This window comes from Protopterus annectens, chromosome 8.part1 (assembly GCF_019279795.1).
Source record: "Protopterus annectens isolate FY-2018-M chromosome 8.part1, PAN1.0, whole genome shotgun sequence".
Taxonomy (NCBI): domain Eukaryota; kingdom Metazoa; phylum Chordata; order Ceratodontiformes; family Protopteridae; genus Protopterus; species Protopterus annectens.
In genome coordinates, this window is record NC_056742.1 from 316,373,303 (window position 1) to 316,387,407 (window position 14,105).

The 14,105-nt window shown below is 37.0% G+C and overlaps 1 protein-coding gene across 1 annotated transcript in view; it reads left to right on the forward strand.

Annotated features, from left to right (window-relative positions):
* The window catches only part of DHX38 (DEAH-box helicase 38), a gene marked incomplete in the record, with an annotated part of 1,902,786 nt that overhangs the window by 834,172 nt on the left and 1,054,509 nt on the right, over positions 1-14,105 (forward strand). Inside the window, 1 exon segment of the mRNA XM_044081902.1 lies at positions 8,557-8,694. Within this exon segment, the coding sequence (XP_043937837.1) occupies positions 8,557-8,694 (138 nt within the window).

Consider the following 14,105-nt stretch of genomic DNA (forward strand, 5'->3'; position numbering starts at 1 on the left):
CCAAAAATGTCAATCTTTCTATATTGGAAAGACAGAGAGACCATTAAAAAGGAGGGTCTATGAACATAATTATGATATTAAAAAAGAAAGAGAAACAAACGCACTTTATAAACACACAAAAACTTGTTCAGGTGCAACCTACTTGTTTTTTGTGTTAGAACAGATTCAGATAGATCCCAGGGGAGGCCCATGGGAAGACACATTAGAAAGTAGGGAGCTTTGGTGGCAGGTACATTTAGATGCTAGCAAAAGTCCAGGATTAAATGACTACATATCCATAGGAGCTATATTAAGACTAAAAGCAAATAGAATTTAAACAATTGAATTCCAGATTTTAACACTAGGGGGCAGTAGACCATGGAAGAATTAAATGAATACATATTAATATTTTTAAATAAAAATAAAACTTTTTTATTACAGTTTGGAATATCACTCCCAATCTCATATAAAATAATAACAAAGATCTTAAGAAATCTATTAGATATATTTATTAAGTCCCTATAAATTTAACATCTGCAAGGTATGTAATATTCACTTTGTCACTAGTTTGGTTTTAAACACACTTAATGCACTTTATATTTATACATATTTATATATTTATTTATATATTTATATATTCATATATTTGATTGTTTATATTTGTACATACAGCTATGTTTTTAAGTATTTTTAACTTTTTACATTAATCAGAAGTGGCACAGGCAACATTGATTTTCCTTCATATTAAGAAGTGGTCAAGGATCTTACGAATTAAAAATTCCTTACAAGTACGTAATGTCAATACACTGCATGACCTTAAGTCCACTAAGAATATATATATGTAATGGCAGATGGAAGCCTAACATTGAGACAAATTCGCATCGAGCGTATGGTATAACAGCGTGAGTGAAGAACATATAGGAATGTATGTCCTTTGGAATAAGCGTCAGTGTTTACCACTGAGATGCTTAATAATTAATTTAGACACTCATGAATATTCATGAGATATTGAAGCCGATAGGGCATTTTAAAATGTGGAAATTGAGTGTCATTGGTACATTGTTTTTAATTAATGGGATATTTACCTATTTAAATGTTTAATTGCACAACTACCTTAGATCTGATGAAGTCCCACATTTGTGAGACGAAAACGCGAGTATTTTATGTGGAAGAGCGTTAATATATTTTTGTGTGGTTTATCAATAAAAGTGAACTGTTCACTCGACTGCCTGGAGGTTTTTCTGAGTACCAGCTTTATCTACAGCAATCCGTTTACAAGTTTGTTTTTTCTGCTGTGGAAGCTATACACTTCGGAGGTTTTTGGTATTCTATGAACACCTTAAGGAATGCATGGATCATGCGATCCCAAATAAAACCAAGACCCAATCCTTCAAAGGCAGACATCCTGTCTGGTGGACCCCAGCCATAAACAAACTATACAATAGAAGGAGGAAGCTACTAAATGATAGAGCAAAATCCCAAAAAGGGAAAGCATCACTGATCAGTATTAGCAAAAAACTACGGGCACTCATAAAATTGTCTAAGGCCAGCTTCGAGAGAAAAATTGCACAGGACACTAAGGAAAATCACAAGGCTTTCTTTAGTTATGTTAGGAACCTGGGTGGTAATTCCCAGATATGCTCAGAATTAGTCCAAAATGACAAAAAACACGAACCCACAGACATTGCCAACATCCTAGCTGACAGGTTCAGTGCAAACTTCTCCTCTCCCCACCAAAAGGGCAAATATCTATCCCAGCAGAGTGCTGCCCCCCTGACATCTCAGATGCTCAGGTAAGAGCCGCCCTCTCCAAAGCAAAAACACAGCATCAATGGGACCAGACGGTGTCCTGGGCTGTGTCCTACATGAACTCCAAGAAGAGCTAAACCCAAACATAAAACTACTGTTCAATCTCAGCCTTACTACAGGATATGTGCCCAAAGAGTGGCATACAGCAACAGTGGTCCCTCTCCATAAAGGTGGTGCCTCAACGGATCCTGGAAACTATCGCCCCATAAGCCTGACTAGCTTGGTCTGCAAAGCTATGGAAAGGATCATCATGGACCTCATAAATAAAGATATTGGGGACCTACAGACACTAGATCCTACCCAGTTCGGCTTTGTTAAGGGCAGATCCTGCCTCTTAAACCTGGTTGATTTCTTTGAAACAGTCACCAAGGCCATTGACGAGGGGAAGGTGGTCCACACAGCCTACCTGGACCAACAAAAGCCTTCGATACAATACCCCACTCCGGCATTATAGATAAGCTCAGCAGCTTAAATATAAACCCCCATGTCACTAGATGGATTGCAAACTGGCTCAAGGACAGAACCCACATGGTTAGAATTGCTGGAGCCATGTCAGACTCCAAACCAGTTACAAGTGGTGTCCCACAAGGCTCAGTCCTGGGACTTCTCTTGTTCGGTATATATTTCTCGGAGGTGCAGGCCAACACAGAAGGACTGTGGCTGACCAAGTTCGCAGATGACTGCAAACTGGGCCCCATAATCGACTCTCCAGCCGACACAGGCATCCTCCAAAAGGGCCTCATAGAAACAGGCAACTGGTGCCAGAGCCATGGCCTCAAGCTAAATGCCAAAAAGTGTATAGTCATCCCCTTTGGCAAAAACAAAGAGCCCACAAATTACCAGATAGGTGGTAATCCATTAAGTACAGAAGAAGTAATTAGGGACCTGGGGACCCAAGTTGATAGCAATCTCTCATTTGACAACCACATGGCCAAAGTGGTTAGAAAAACATTTTATATAGCCCACCTAATCATGAAGGGATTCACATCTAGATCAGGGGAGGTCATCGTGCCTCTTTACTCATCCCTCATCAGGCCCATAATTGAGTACAATGCCCCTTTTGGGATGTACCTTACCAGACACCTGCAGCAACTGGAAAGACCCCAAAAGTACCTCACCAAGAGGATCAAAGGGCTCAAACAGATGCCATATGCTGCCCGGTTAAAGAAACTCCAGTTCTACTCAGTGGCATACCGCCTGTTCAGAGGATATCTGTGCCTGACATATAAAGCCATGTCCAACCCGGAATTAATGGACATGCTGCACCTCAGAAAATCCAAATCCCATCGAGCTACGCACTCGAGAGACTTGAACCTCAGCACTGAAATAAATAGGACATGCTTGAGGGACAGATTCTCATAACCCAGAGGCTCCCTTCACTCTGGAATAAAATCCCAGTCCAGGTTAGGCAGAGTCCCTCATTGACTCTCTTCAAGATGAATCTTGATGAGTGGATTGGAGATCGTAGGTTTACCCCGGGTATCACTTCTGTGTCACTGTTAGACAGAGGCACAGTATACTAACCTCGAAAAAGGGCATAGCAAAATAAATTTAAAATGGGTGGCGAAAGCCAAACACATTCTGGTTAGGCTTATAAATGCCCTAGGGCAGATAGCCTAGTATGAACCTATGAACTTGACAAAAAAATTTTTAAAAGTGTTAATATGCAAAAATTTAAAATAATATATAAAAATAGAATACATAGACAATATAAAACTTATCAGTATGTATCAGAACTTATATAAACTTAGATAACAGTTGGTAGTATAGTACAAAGCTTGAGTTGTTTTTTTTTTTGTGGCATTGCATTAAAAAAAATGGCGGTTCTTGCCAAAAAGCTATAATGGTAATAGAGCTGTGTTGCTGACATGGTAAAAGTTATTTTGAACTATGGAACTGGGTTAGAAATAATTGAAGGTTTTATGGTTGTTTGTTTGATTTGCATTGGCATTTGAGGTTATGTAGGAAGTAAGTTTTCAATGCTACTTTTATATGTTTTTATACATTCTGTTTGGGTAATATGGGAGTAAGGAGTTCCATTTTTTAGCAGTCCTATGGGAGAGCAAGCATTGTCTAGCTCTTTTGTTGGGCTTGGTTACACTTAGTAGCAGTTTGTTGGAGGGTATGTGAAGGAATACAAGTTTGTAGTGTTGATGAGAGTGCTGGGCAGGTATTTGGTTTATAAATTAGTTTAATGGCTAACATTAGTTGGATATAGCAAAAATAGTTTGGGAAATCCAACCTATTCAGTTCAGAGATTGCTTGGCAGTGGTGTGAGAGGTTAGGCTTTCCTGAGGCAGACTTAGCTATTTTATAGTAACGAGACTGAATTTTGTTGCTGAGGGATGAGTGAAGGTTGGTAAAGCTGGCACTGCCACAAAGTGAAGGAGAGATGAGTAAAGTACTTGCCAGTTTTGTTTTGGTGTTTTTTGTCCATGTAAAGTTTATAATGATAAAGTTTGCCAAGTTTAAAGTGCGTTTTCTTTATTGTGTTGAGACCGTGTGTTTCAAAGGTGAGTTTGTCAATTGTAATGCCTAGTAGTTTGGCAAATCTTTACTATTTCTATTTCAGTTCCGTCTTTAGATAAGATTTTGAAGTCTATATATGGTGGTTTTAAAGAGAATAATAGAAGTGTTTTTTTTTTTTTTTGCATTTAATAGCAATTGTGAGTTGTTTAGCTATGATTCAATTTCTGTAAAAGCATTTTGAGTAACTGTGAGGAGGTCAGAGAAATTGTTTGAAGTAGAAATTATTGTCGAATCGTCGGCGTATTGGATAACTTTACCTAGTTGAGAGACTTTGTGGAGGTCATTAATAAAGATGTTGAAGAGTAATGGTCCCAGAATGGAACCCTGTGGGACTCCAGTGTTGTTGGACAGATGATCAGATTGCATGTTATGCCACTTTACAGATTGCTGTCTATTGTTTAGGTATGATGTAAACCAGTTGTGGGATTTGGGGGCGCAGCCAAGTTTTGTTAATTGGATCAGAAGTTTAGTACGTGATGCTGTCAAAAGCCTTCGATAGATCCAATAGGATTACCGAAGTGGGGTGATTTGTATCTAAGGTTTTGATGACCGTATTAGTGAAGGAGAGCAGGGCTGTAATAGTGCTGTGCTCTGGGCGGAAGCCATGTTGAGTGGGAGACAGAACAATTATTATCAGTGAGGTACTTGAGTAATTGTGTGTACACACACTTCTCAGGGATTTTGGATAGTGGGGAAAGTATAGAGATGGGGCGATAGTTTGAGAGGTTGTGAGAGTTTCCACCTTTATGTAGTGGAGTAATAGATTTTTTCATAGATGTGGAACATATCCTTCTGCGAGAGAGCAGTTTATAAGAATACTAACTGGATATGCAATGTTTTTGTGATCCCTATTTGTGTTCAGGATTTTGTTTCTTTTATGTTTTCTTTTCGATGTATTGCGGATAGATGTCTGAATTTCTATATTACTCTATGTAATCCTTGGCAGGCACTGTAAGCAGAAAAATCACAGTCTTGTGAATGGCAGTTGGGCAGGAAAGTCTTCATGTTGAAAAAAGTTTGTGTTGTCCTTTAGTGGACTTTTTCACCTCTCATCTGAATTACCAGCTTCTCCTGTTTTGTTCCATGCTGCCTTACATTGAGGCAGTGGGACCAATGCCTTTTTACTCAGTTGTAATGCAGATCTGTTGTGATAACTTGTAAGGCTTTCTCAGTATTACTCCTCAGCTTCTGAAAGTGCCACTAAACGTAAAAGGTATAAAAGCAAGCCTATTTTTAAAATTTAGAGATTTAGTTTTCTAATTCAGATGCTACTTAACCATTTCCTCAGCAAAAGAGCAAAGTTGTTCTTTTTCCCCAAAACTTGGGCTAAGGATCTCATGTTGATTCCATACAGTCACATTTTTCTACATAGGTGTTTACCTTTAAATAAGCTAAAAGACCATATAAAATGCCATATTGTACCTTTTAGGGTGGACAAGATTTTCTCTCAGTTTCCTAAAGTTCTGTACAGTTTACTGCCTTGTTTAACTCTGAACCATCTTGTATTTCCCATCGGGTTGCATTTGTCTGATATTTTTGTCTGTGTATACTTTTCAGCTTGTTTTGTGTAGGTATTACTGTACTTAGTTTGTGTGGCCTGGGCTGTTTCTGAAATTGGCCCATAATGGATCAGCCTGCTACCCTGATTTCAAATAAATGCATAACATAACTAAATATTATTGGAAGGGGCTCTATCATTCCAGCTTTCCAAGACCTCCAGTGGCACTTGCTTGGGATTTCAATTTTGAAAAAAAATACAACTCTTCTTTCTTTTGAGCATATTGATACATCTTACCTCATGTACCTCTTTTGGAAAATGGACTTCTTAGCTGCATTTCACCACAAGCAAAAGACATTTCTGAACTCCGCGGTGGTGCAGCAGTAGCGTTGTTGCCTCACAGCAAGAGGTTTTCCCGTTCGATTCACGGCTGGAGTGCAGGGAGTGCCTTCTGTGTGAAGTCTGCATGTCCTCCCCATGGTTGGGTGGGCGTTCGAAAGACATGCATAAATGGGCGTGCCTTTGTTGAAGGTTGAACATCGAGCTGGCACCTCAGCGTTCGTCAAAACCTACTGCCACTCATTAGCAGACCGGAGTTCCGCTGTAGCGACCCCTAACCTGGGAAAAGCCGAAAGACAACAACAGCCTTGTTGTGTAAAGAGCCATAGTTTGCCATAAAGACAGCATATCATTAAAACAAATCCCTTTTTATGGAGAAACTTTTTTTCCTGAAGTATCTTTAAACTAGTCTTTCCAGATATTTGTTTCTTCCTGAAGCATGGAAGCAAAGATGAAAAAATGATGCATTACATGAATGCATGTGGGTCAAATCCATTAGGCAGGTTGTTAGTCATTTGCTGCTATTCTGAAAGGAAATCATACTGTTCATTTAGTAAACATCCCTTTTCCAAGTGATTACTTATTTGCATCACCTTTTCTTGTGACAGATACAAGAAAGCTTTAAATGAAGAGGTTCTATCTCATTTCATCTACCACTGTAGCCTTCTACAAAAAAATGTCTGCCTACCTTGACTCTGCGGCACAGAGAAATAAAGCTTGACTGTCCTTTACGTACATGGCCCAAGTTCAACAGTCAAATCCTACTACAAGAGTGAGGTGGGAGAGAATGGGAGTGAGTGATGGATGCTGGCTTTCCCATACAGTAGGAGGAGGGAGTAGTAGTTTTGGTCAGCCAATCTCTACACGCAAATGGCGGCTAGCATGCAGTTCTTAAATTCCCAACCTGGCGATGCTAGTTTGCTACAGACAAACTGGTGATGGTAGAACATTAGGAATATAGACTAATTACTGACTTTGAAAAATACTTTTGAGACGATCTGGTCAAAGAAAGTAAATGTAAGTACAATAGAAACACGAGCTTTTGCAGTTGCACAGTAGTTCTTAGATTCACCGATACTTGTGATTCCATTCCAAAATGTGCAGATTGTGTTTGATGCCACCTTAAGTGAACAAGACTGATAGAAATATAATTATCCTCCTTCATTTTTTGTACAGTCATACAACATTCACAAGCTGATTACAAATCTGTTTTACTGTAGTAAAATCTTACCACATTGCTGTACAATGTTTGTGTATAGTTTTGTATTATAATGAAGTTTAAATCATCTGCATTATATATTTAAGCATTATTAATGTATGCATTGTTTTACCTATTTACTGTCATCCTTATGTTTTGTACTTGCCGTCTTAGTCAAATGCTTTAATGATAATTTTTAATTTTTATTCCTCAGTGCAGTTTTGTACTTATTGCTTTTGCCATTGTGTATCTTAGGGCATTGCTGAAAAGGGTTCCTGGACCAGTTCACTTACTCAGTTAAAGTATTAATAACATTTCTGCAGGCGATACAGCTGTACTGCTGCAGATGCCACCAGCGTGGCAGACCAGTGCTGTTTCCCCTTCCCCCTAGGATGGATGAGCTAGTGTCAGCAGCTCACATCCACCCCATAGCCTGCCCCTCCACACACACATGCACACACTCCAGGTCCCTCCAGCACATTGCCTCTCATCAGCTATGGAGTGTTTTAAGATGTCATAGCTTTAACCCTCTGTTTCATGGCATTGGTCTAAATGCTTTATTTTTAAGAATTGTTGTAAGGAAATGTATCTTTAAAATGTAAATTCAGCTCAAGTCCTTAAGCTGTTGATACCTGTGTATAATTTTTTAGTTAGATCTTTAATGAAACTTAGTAGATCTTTTTTTTTTTTCACTTGCTTCTCCTTCTGCTGAAAGCATATGGAGGAAATGCAAAAAATAAAACAAATTATTTTGTTGTACTCTGTCTTCAGACTGCTTTTCGGTGATCTGTGTTTAGTATATGCAGGCACGAAGACCTTCCTTTCTTTGAAGAGCTGTGTTTAAACCTTTAAGCCAAACTTTGGGTGCATAGTAGTTATATCACCAAAAAAAGTTTAGTTTGTTATTCAAAGATCACATCGTCTGTGGAACTAAACTATGAATAAAAGACTTTTTCTCATACTAATTGCTGTTTGGATAGGTGTGTGGGTACATTAAAAAGCCTGTATGGCATAGGATTGTTAGCCTATATTTAGAGCCTGTGGTGGAAAAAACAGTAGCCCTACCCCTTCAGAAATTCGGTAGTGTTAATTTCTGCTTTTTGCTGTTTTTTTGTTTGCATAGCAGATTTATTTTTGCTTTATTCATAACTAAAATGTTTAAGTCTTCTACGTTTTCATTTTGACATTTTTCCTCTTTCTGCAGAACAGAGCAGAAATTTGCAGAGCATGTGAAAGCAAAGACTGAGGCTAGCAGTGAATTTGCTAAGAAAAAGTCACTGATGGAACAAAGACAGTACCTGCCAATTTTTGCTGTCCGTCAGGAGTTGCTTAACATTATAAGGTGAGGAGTCATCAGTGTATTGTTTTGCAAAGTACTATTAAGCTTGCTTATGGATTGTGTAGGTGTATTCTGAAGTTAATTTTGAGACTAATGACTTAAGCATAGATGTTTTTCAGAAGAATTAATAAAGAAGAATACTTTAAAAATATGCTGCTACAGAGTATACTTAACTGTTTTCTACAGTATTCCTCTTTACTGGTCAGTATTTCCTGGAAAATACTGAATTTAACCTTTAAGTAACAGTGTGCCACAAAATTCCAAGTGGCCCATTTAAATTATGATCTGTTTGTTACTGTAGGACTCCTCTCTGTGTCACCAGCCATTGCTTTATCAGCCTGCAGCTCCATAGTTTGGGATTACTTAAGTGATTACTTCACTATAGCCTAGAGAAGTAACTGTATATTTATGTTAGGTGAGTGAACAAAAAAGTCTGTAGTTGGAATATTATTCCTAATCAAGAGTCGGAAACACTGAAGCACATCACAACTCACAAGTGGTGTATGTTCTTTGGAAACTTCAGAAGAACACAGCAGTGGGAAGCTGAATGGCAAAATGTAATGTAAATGTTTTGAGAAAGTTAAAATATATGCATATCAGCAGTCTTTCAAACTGTGGTGCATCTCTGATCTTTGAACTGCCAAAAAAAAGTAGCTTATTAGAAATGGCAGACATTCCTTTTTTCTATTTAAATATATGGGTTTGTAGTATTTACCAGTATATTGCAGCACTGTGACTTTTTTTTACTTAAATTATTGTTTTCCCTTGCTAAATTATTTGACTTTCAAATTGCAGATGCAACAGAGTTGCATCTTTTCCCAGACTCAGAAAGTTAACAATAAGTTGTAAATGGAGCTTTAATCTGTGTATTGCTTTAAGAAAAAAAGTATTTTAAAGGATTATAGTACATTTAGTAAGGATTGGTGGGCCATCAAGCATTTTGCCTAATAACGAGTCTCCACTAATTGTATGTTGCAGCTTTTGTGAAAGGGGCATAACATAACTAATTTGTTATTAAGAAGGTGATGGTGATTTGTGTTATGGTTACTTAAGACAGATGGGAAAATATGGATGTGAAAGAGAACTGATGGTTAGTTAGTAAATGACTATTTTGCTTTGTTTAGCTGTGGTAGGATTCAGTCTTATGGGAGCATGTATCAGCTGCAAAACACAGCTGATGTTATTTAATTGGTAAATGGAAGACCAAAGCTTCACATTGGATTCCAGTGGAAATTGAAGTCGCTAATGATGATGTAGTGGTACTTGTCAATGTTCGAAGGTTTTTTGTACTGTAATTTGTTGGCTATGTTTAATTTTAGATGAGTTTCAGTAGAGTACTTCATAATGACCCATTTATGTTCATGATTAGTAATGCTTAGGAAGAAGACCGAAATATACAAGAAAGTAAAATCCTTTACTGGAAGAAATGCTCCTCGTCCCTGGGTGTTTTCCTGGCCTTAAGATTTGGTATGCTGTGCAGTTTAAAGTTACATACAGAGGGATAATGATTCAGTTGTAGCTGGTATGTCAGGCTGATGAATAATTAATTATCCATGTCTATGAGAGGTGAAATTCATTAAACAGTCATGGTTTTGTTACAGTAGCTAATGCATATGCTTTTTGAATGAGTGGACATTGTGCCCAGTGGGACAAAACTTGGATGTAAATCTCCTCAGGGAAGGGCTGGAATTACTGATGCATGGGAGAAAAATTGATAAAGGCAGAAGGAAGTATTATATATGTATTTGTAGAGAGCTGTGTTAGAGTAACTGCATTTAGGAGGTAACTAAAAACAGAACTTAAGGTGTTTGCCCAAAGTTTTTAATTTTAATGGAATAAAAAATAAATCGCTTCTCAATAATTGAGTTATAGGAGGAAATAGGAGGAGTTATATAGATGGTTTTACTTGACTGGATCTTCACCTGGCACATGTAAAGCATTATTTTCTTTAACCTGTGATACTTCCCTCTTAGTATTAGCTATTTTCCAACAGTACTAGTTCTTGGCATGACAGCAGGAACACCCTGTTGTAATAAGAGGTAAAATTCATAGACAGCTGCCAGAGAAATTTTCATACCCTCCTTTTAATTACTGGCAACCTTAATATTTACAAAGAAATGGATTTCTGGGTGAATCAAATATATGGGCAGGGGTTATGCAGAATACATGTATACATTTTTAAATGCTAAATGGGTAAAAACGCTGCAAGTCATGTATTTGTAAACAGGATAGACCTTGAGGACGTTTAACATATATCATGGTTGTTTCTGTCTTATTTGCTAACCATGCACATCACAGTGTATCAGAACTGAAGAAACATTTGCTGAGCTGGGGAACTACATTGCAGATGTGAATATGTATTTGTTTTCATTGTGTTTGTGTAAGTATAGAAGTATAATTGACAGTGAAATAGTGACCCCTCAGTAGCCTTCAAGGATTCCTTTGTGAAAAAGCAGTTTAGCAGCAAACTGTAGGTGTTATGTCCAAAAATTTGATTTATTCTCCGCTGTGAGTTGATTAATCAGGAAGCCTGAAAACATACAGTGTTTTACATTCTTCATGTTGCTGGAAAATAATCTTTAAACGTATTTAACTGTTTTGCTTTTCTTGAAGAGGAAAAAGAACAGTAACATAAAAGAAGCTGGGGAGTTATTGTAAGTGTGGGAAGAATCTGTCTTTTATTTGCCATTTTTTTTGCAACAGCTTAAGTTGCTTATTTTGATGAACTGAAAAGCAGAGATGAAGACTCTGAATTTGATGATTTTCAAAAATCTTTGATAACACACTAGTTTATAGTGTAATGATTAAATGAGGGGCAGACTATTGGTAGGATTAGACCTGGCCTTAATAAGAAGTGGTGGAAGTGTGTAAAGCAAGTGATATTAATAGTTTGCAGTCAACAGCGTTATGCTAGTGTCAGATAGCACATTTGACAAAGATGCAAAAATGGAAATATTGAGAATCTGTTGCAGCACTAATACATTTGAAAGTGGAGAGCCATATGGGCTGCACTGTGGTAATAGACACCAGATAAATGGTCACGCAGGAGATATTCATATCTGTTATTCACATGTGGCTTTAAGCATGTGTTGAAGCATTGGTTTTATTTAATACATTTAAGTAGAATCTGTGTTAAAGGGGCATTTTGCAGAGTAGTAAATTTTACAAATTAAAAGCATTTTTGAACAAAAATTTGAAAGTGAACTGTTTATTGGCATTATTAAAGCAAATTGACTTGATACAGTGAAGTCTAAATATGCATCTGAAGGAATGAGGCAAGAATAAAAGTCAGATTTTTGGAGTACTTGCTGAATATTAATAGTGTTGAATTTGATCTCTGTACAAAGTGAATATTTTATCTGAAGATAAGTTTAAAGCATTAAGGTGTACATGTATTGAACAGACTATTCGGGACACCTGGGGGATGCAGGTTGAAAGCTGCCTATTTATATAAATAAATTACGGATAAGATGTTGATCACATCTGGTAGAGTTGGTGGCAATTCAGATGGATGTAAAAGATTTATTGGTGTTTATTGACAAGAGTAGGGGAACACTTATTTAGTCATCATATAAGATACATGTTCATGTATACTATGTAGATATACAAGAAAATATTTAAATAATAAGTAAAAGCAAATAAGATTGATGTATAGATTCATATTAGAAATATAAAAGCATGACTGGCATTACATTCAATATCATTGAAAAATATCATCCTGCTTTCCACAAACACAGTCTTAACCTTTTCAAGATCAAAGAGCAGTCCCGCAACTTACTATAAAATAATCCATTACGTCTAGTTAACAAAAGAATCCATATATCACAAAAATGTTTTGGTCCCTGTTTACATTTTGTTGCATCTTATATTCCACAAAATTAGTTATAAAGGGACATAGGAAGGAGATTCAAATATTTAAATTTTTTGGAAATCACTTACCAGAAAGTTTTTGTTTTTAAAGAATTAACTAAAACATGCTCTGATGTGTCCTCAGATTTACAAATCACGCAAAGCCTGTCCTGTACCCACTTGTACTTCATTTGTCCTTTAAGTGGCAGCTGCCTAGCATTTAACACTGCAAGAAGTCTTGTTTTTCCATCACCCTTAAATCTATTTTGCCTTTCTTTATTCAGTCTTTTATAACTGTCATCTAAATGCTCCTGTGGTCATTTGTAATATTTGCCCATGATAATTTCCTGTGTGCAACTTTCAAGTATAGTTTCTAAATCTGAATTCTACAACATATTCCTTTATATTATCATTTGTGTAATCATTTCTCCTTTCCCAGGCATTAGGCTTTCTTGTGTTGATTTGTACTTCTCCCACAGCAACCTATCAACAAAGTCATTATCTTTATATTTAATCTTTACTGTTAACCAATACAAATTAAGGGACACTAAGTAAATATACATTAGGGGTAAATAATCACAATTCTCCATAATCTTTTTTTTAAATATACTCCCCTCTTTTAAAGGGATTTAATCTGGTGCCCTATAAACCTTCAAATATTTTTTTCTAGAAGATTTTTTATTTATTTCTTGGAAAGTTGTATACACCTGCTACATAGCCTAATTGACGTAAATCAGTATATAATCCTGCTTTGTGAATGACAGATCTGATTGTCTTTTTTTCATCTCTTTCAACATGTGGGTTGTCGGATCCAGTTGGATCCTACCACAGCACATTATACCAAAACTTTGGATCCGAGAGCTCTGACTCTTCCCCTATCTGCAATTCCCCTCTCCTGCCTGAATTACCTCAGCGTATGTTTGCCACATGCCTAGCCAGATGTGTGGACTGAGAGCTCCATTACTTTTCACAATAAATTACGCTGTTTTTCCTCCCTTTTTGACTATTTGTTTATAATGATTAGGTTATATTAGTGCTAGGTTCTTTTGTAGTAGTAAACATTAGTAGATAGAAGGTTAGTGTGATTTTCAAATTACTGCTGTGTATATGTTCTGAGGATTAACATTAGAATAGTTAGATACTTTAAATATGTTTAGATATCTTGCTGTTTGAATTTATATAGTATATTCTTCATCTTTTAATGTTGGAAAAGTGTACAGGCTTCAAGAAATGTTCCTCCTGTTGGTATGAAATCCCGCCTCAAGGTCCACACACTCGCAGTATGTTTACAGTTTGGGACCTTCCCACTTGCAGGATTCTTGCACAGTTTATGCTGGGTTCAGCACCAGAACTCTCCAAGGGAGAAAAAGAGAAACTCATTTTAAAAGGGCTTTTTCCTCAGCAGACAGGGTTCAAAATGTCCTCAGATCAAAAGACTTGCTGTACTTCCCCTTCCTCTGACAGAAAATGAGATGAGAAAAGGCAAAGATGAAAGAGGGAAATCAAAAGACAAGTCTAAAGAAAAGAGACCCGAATACAGCTCAGACAAGTCTAAGAAAAGGTCT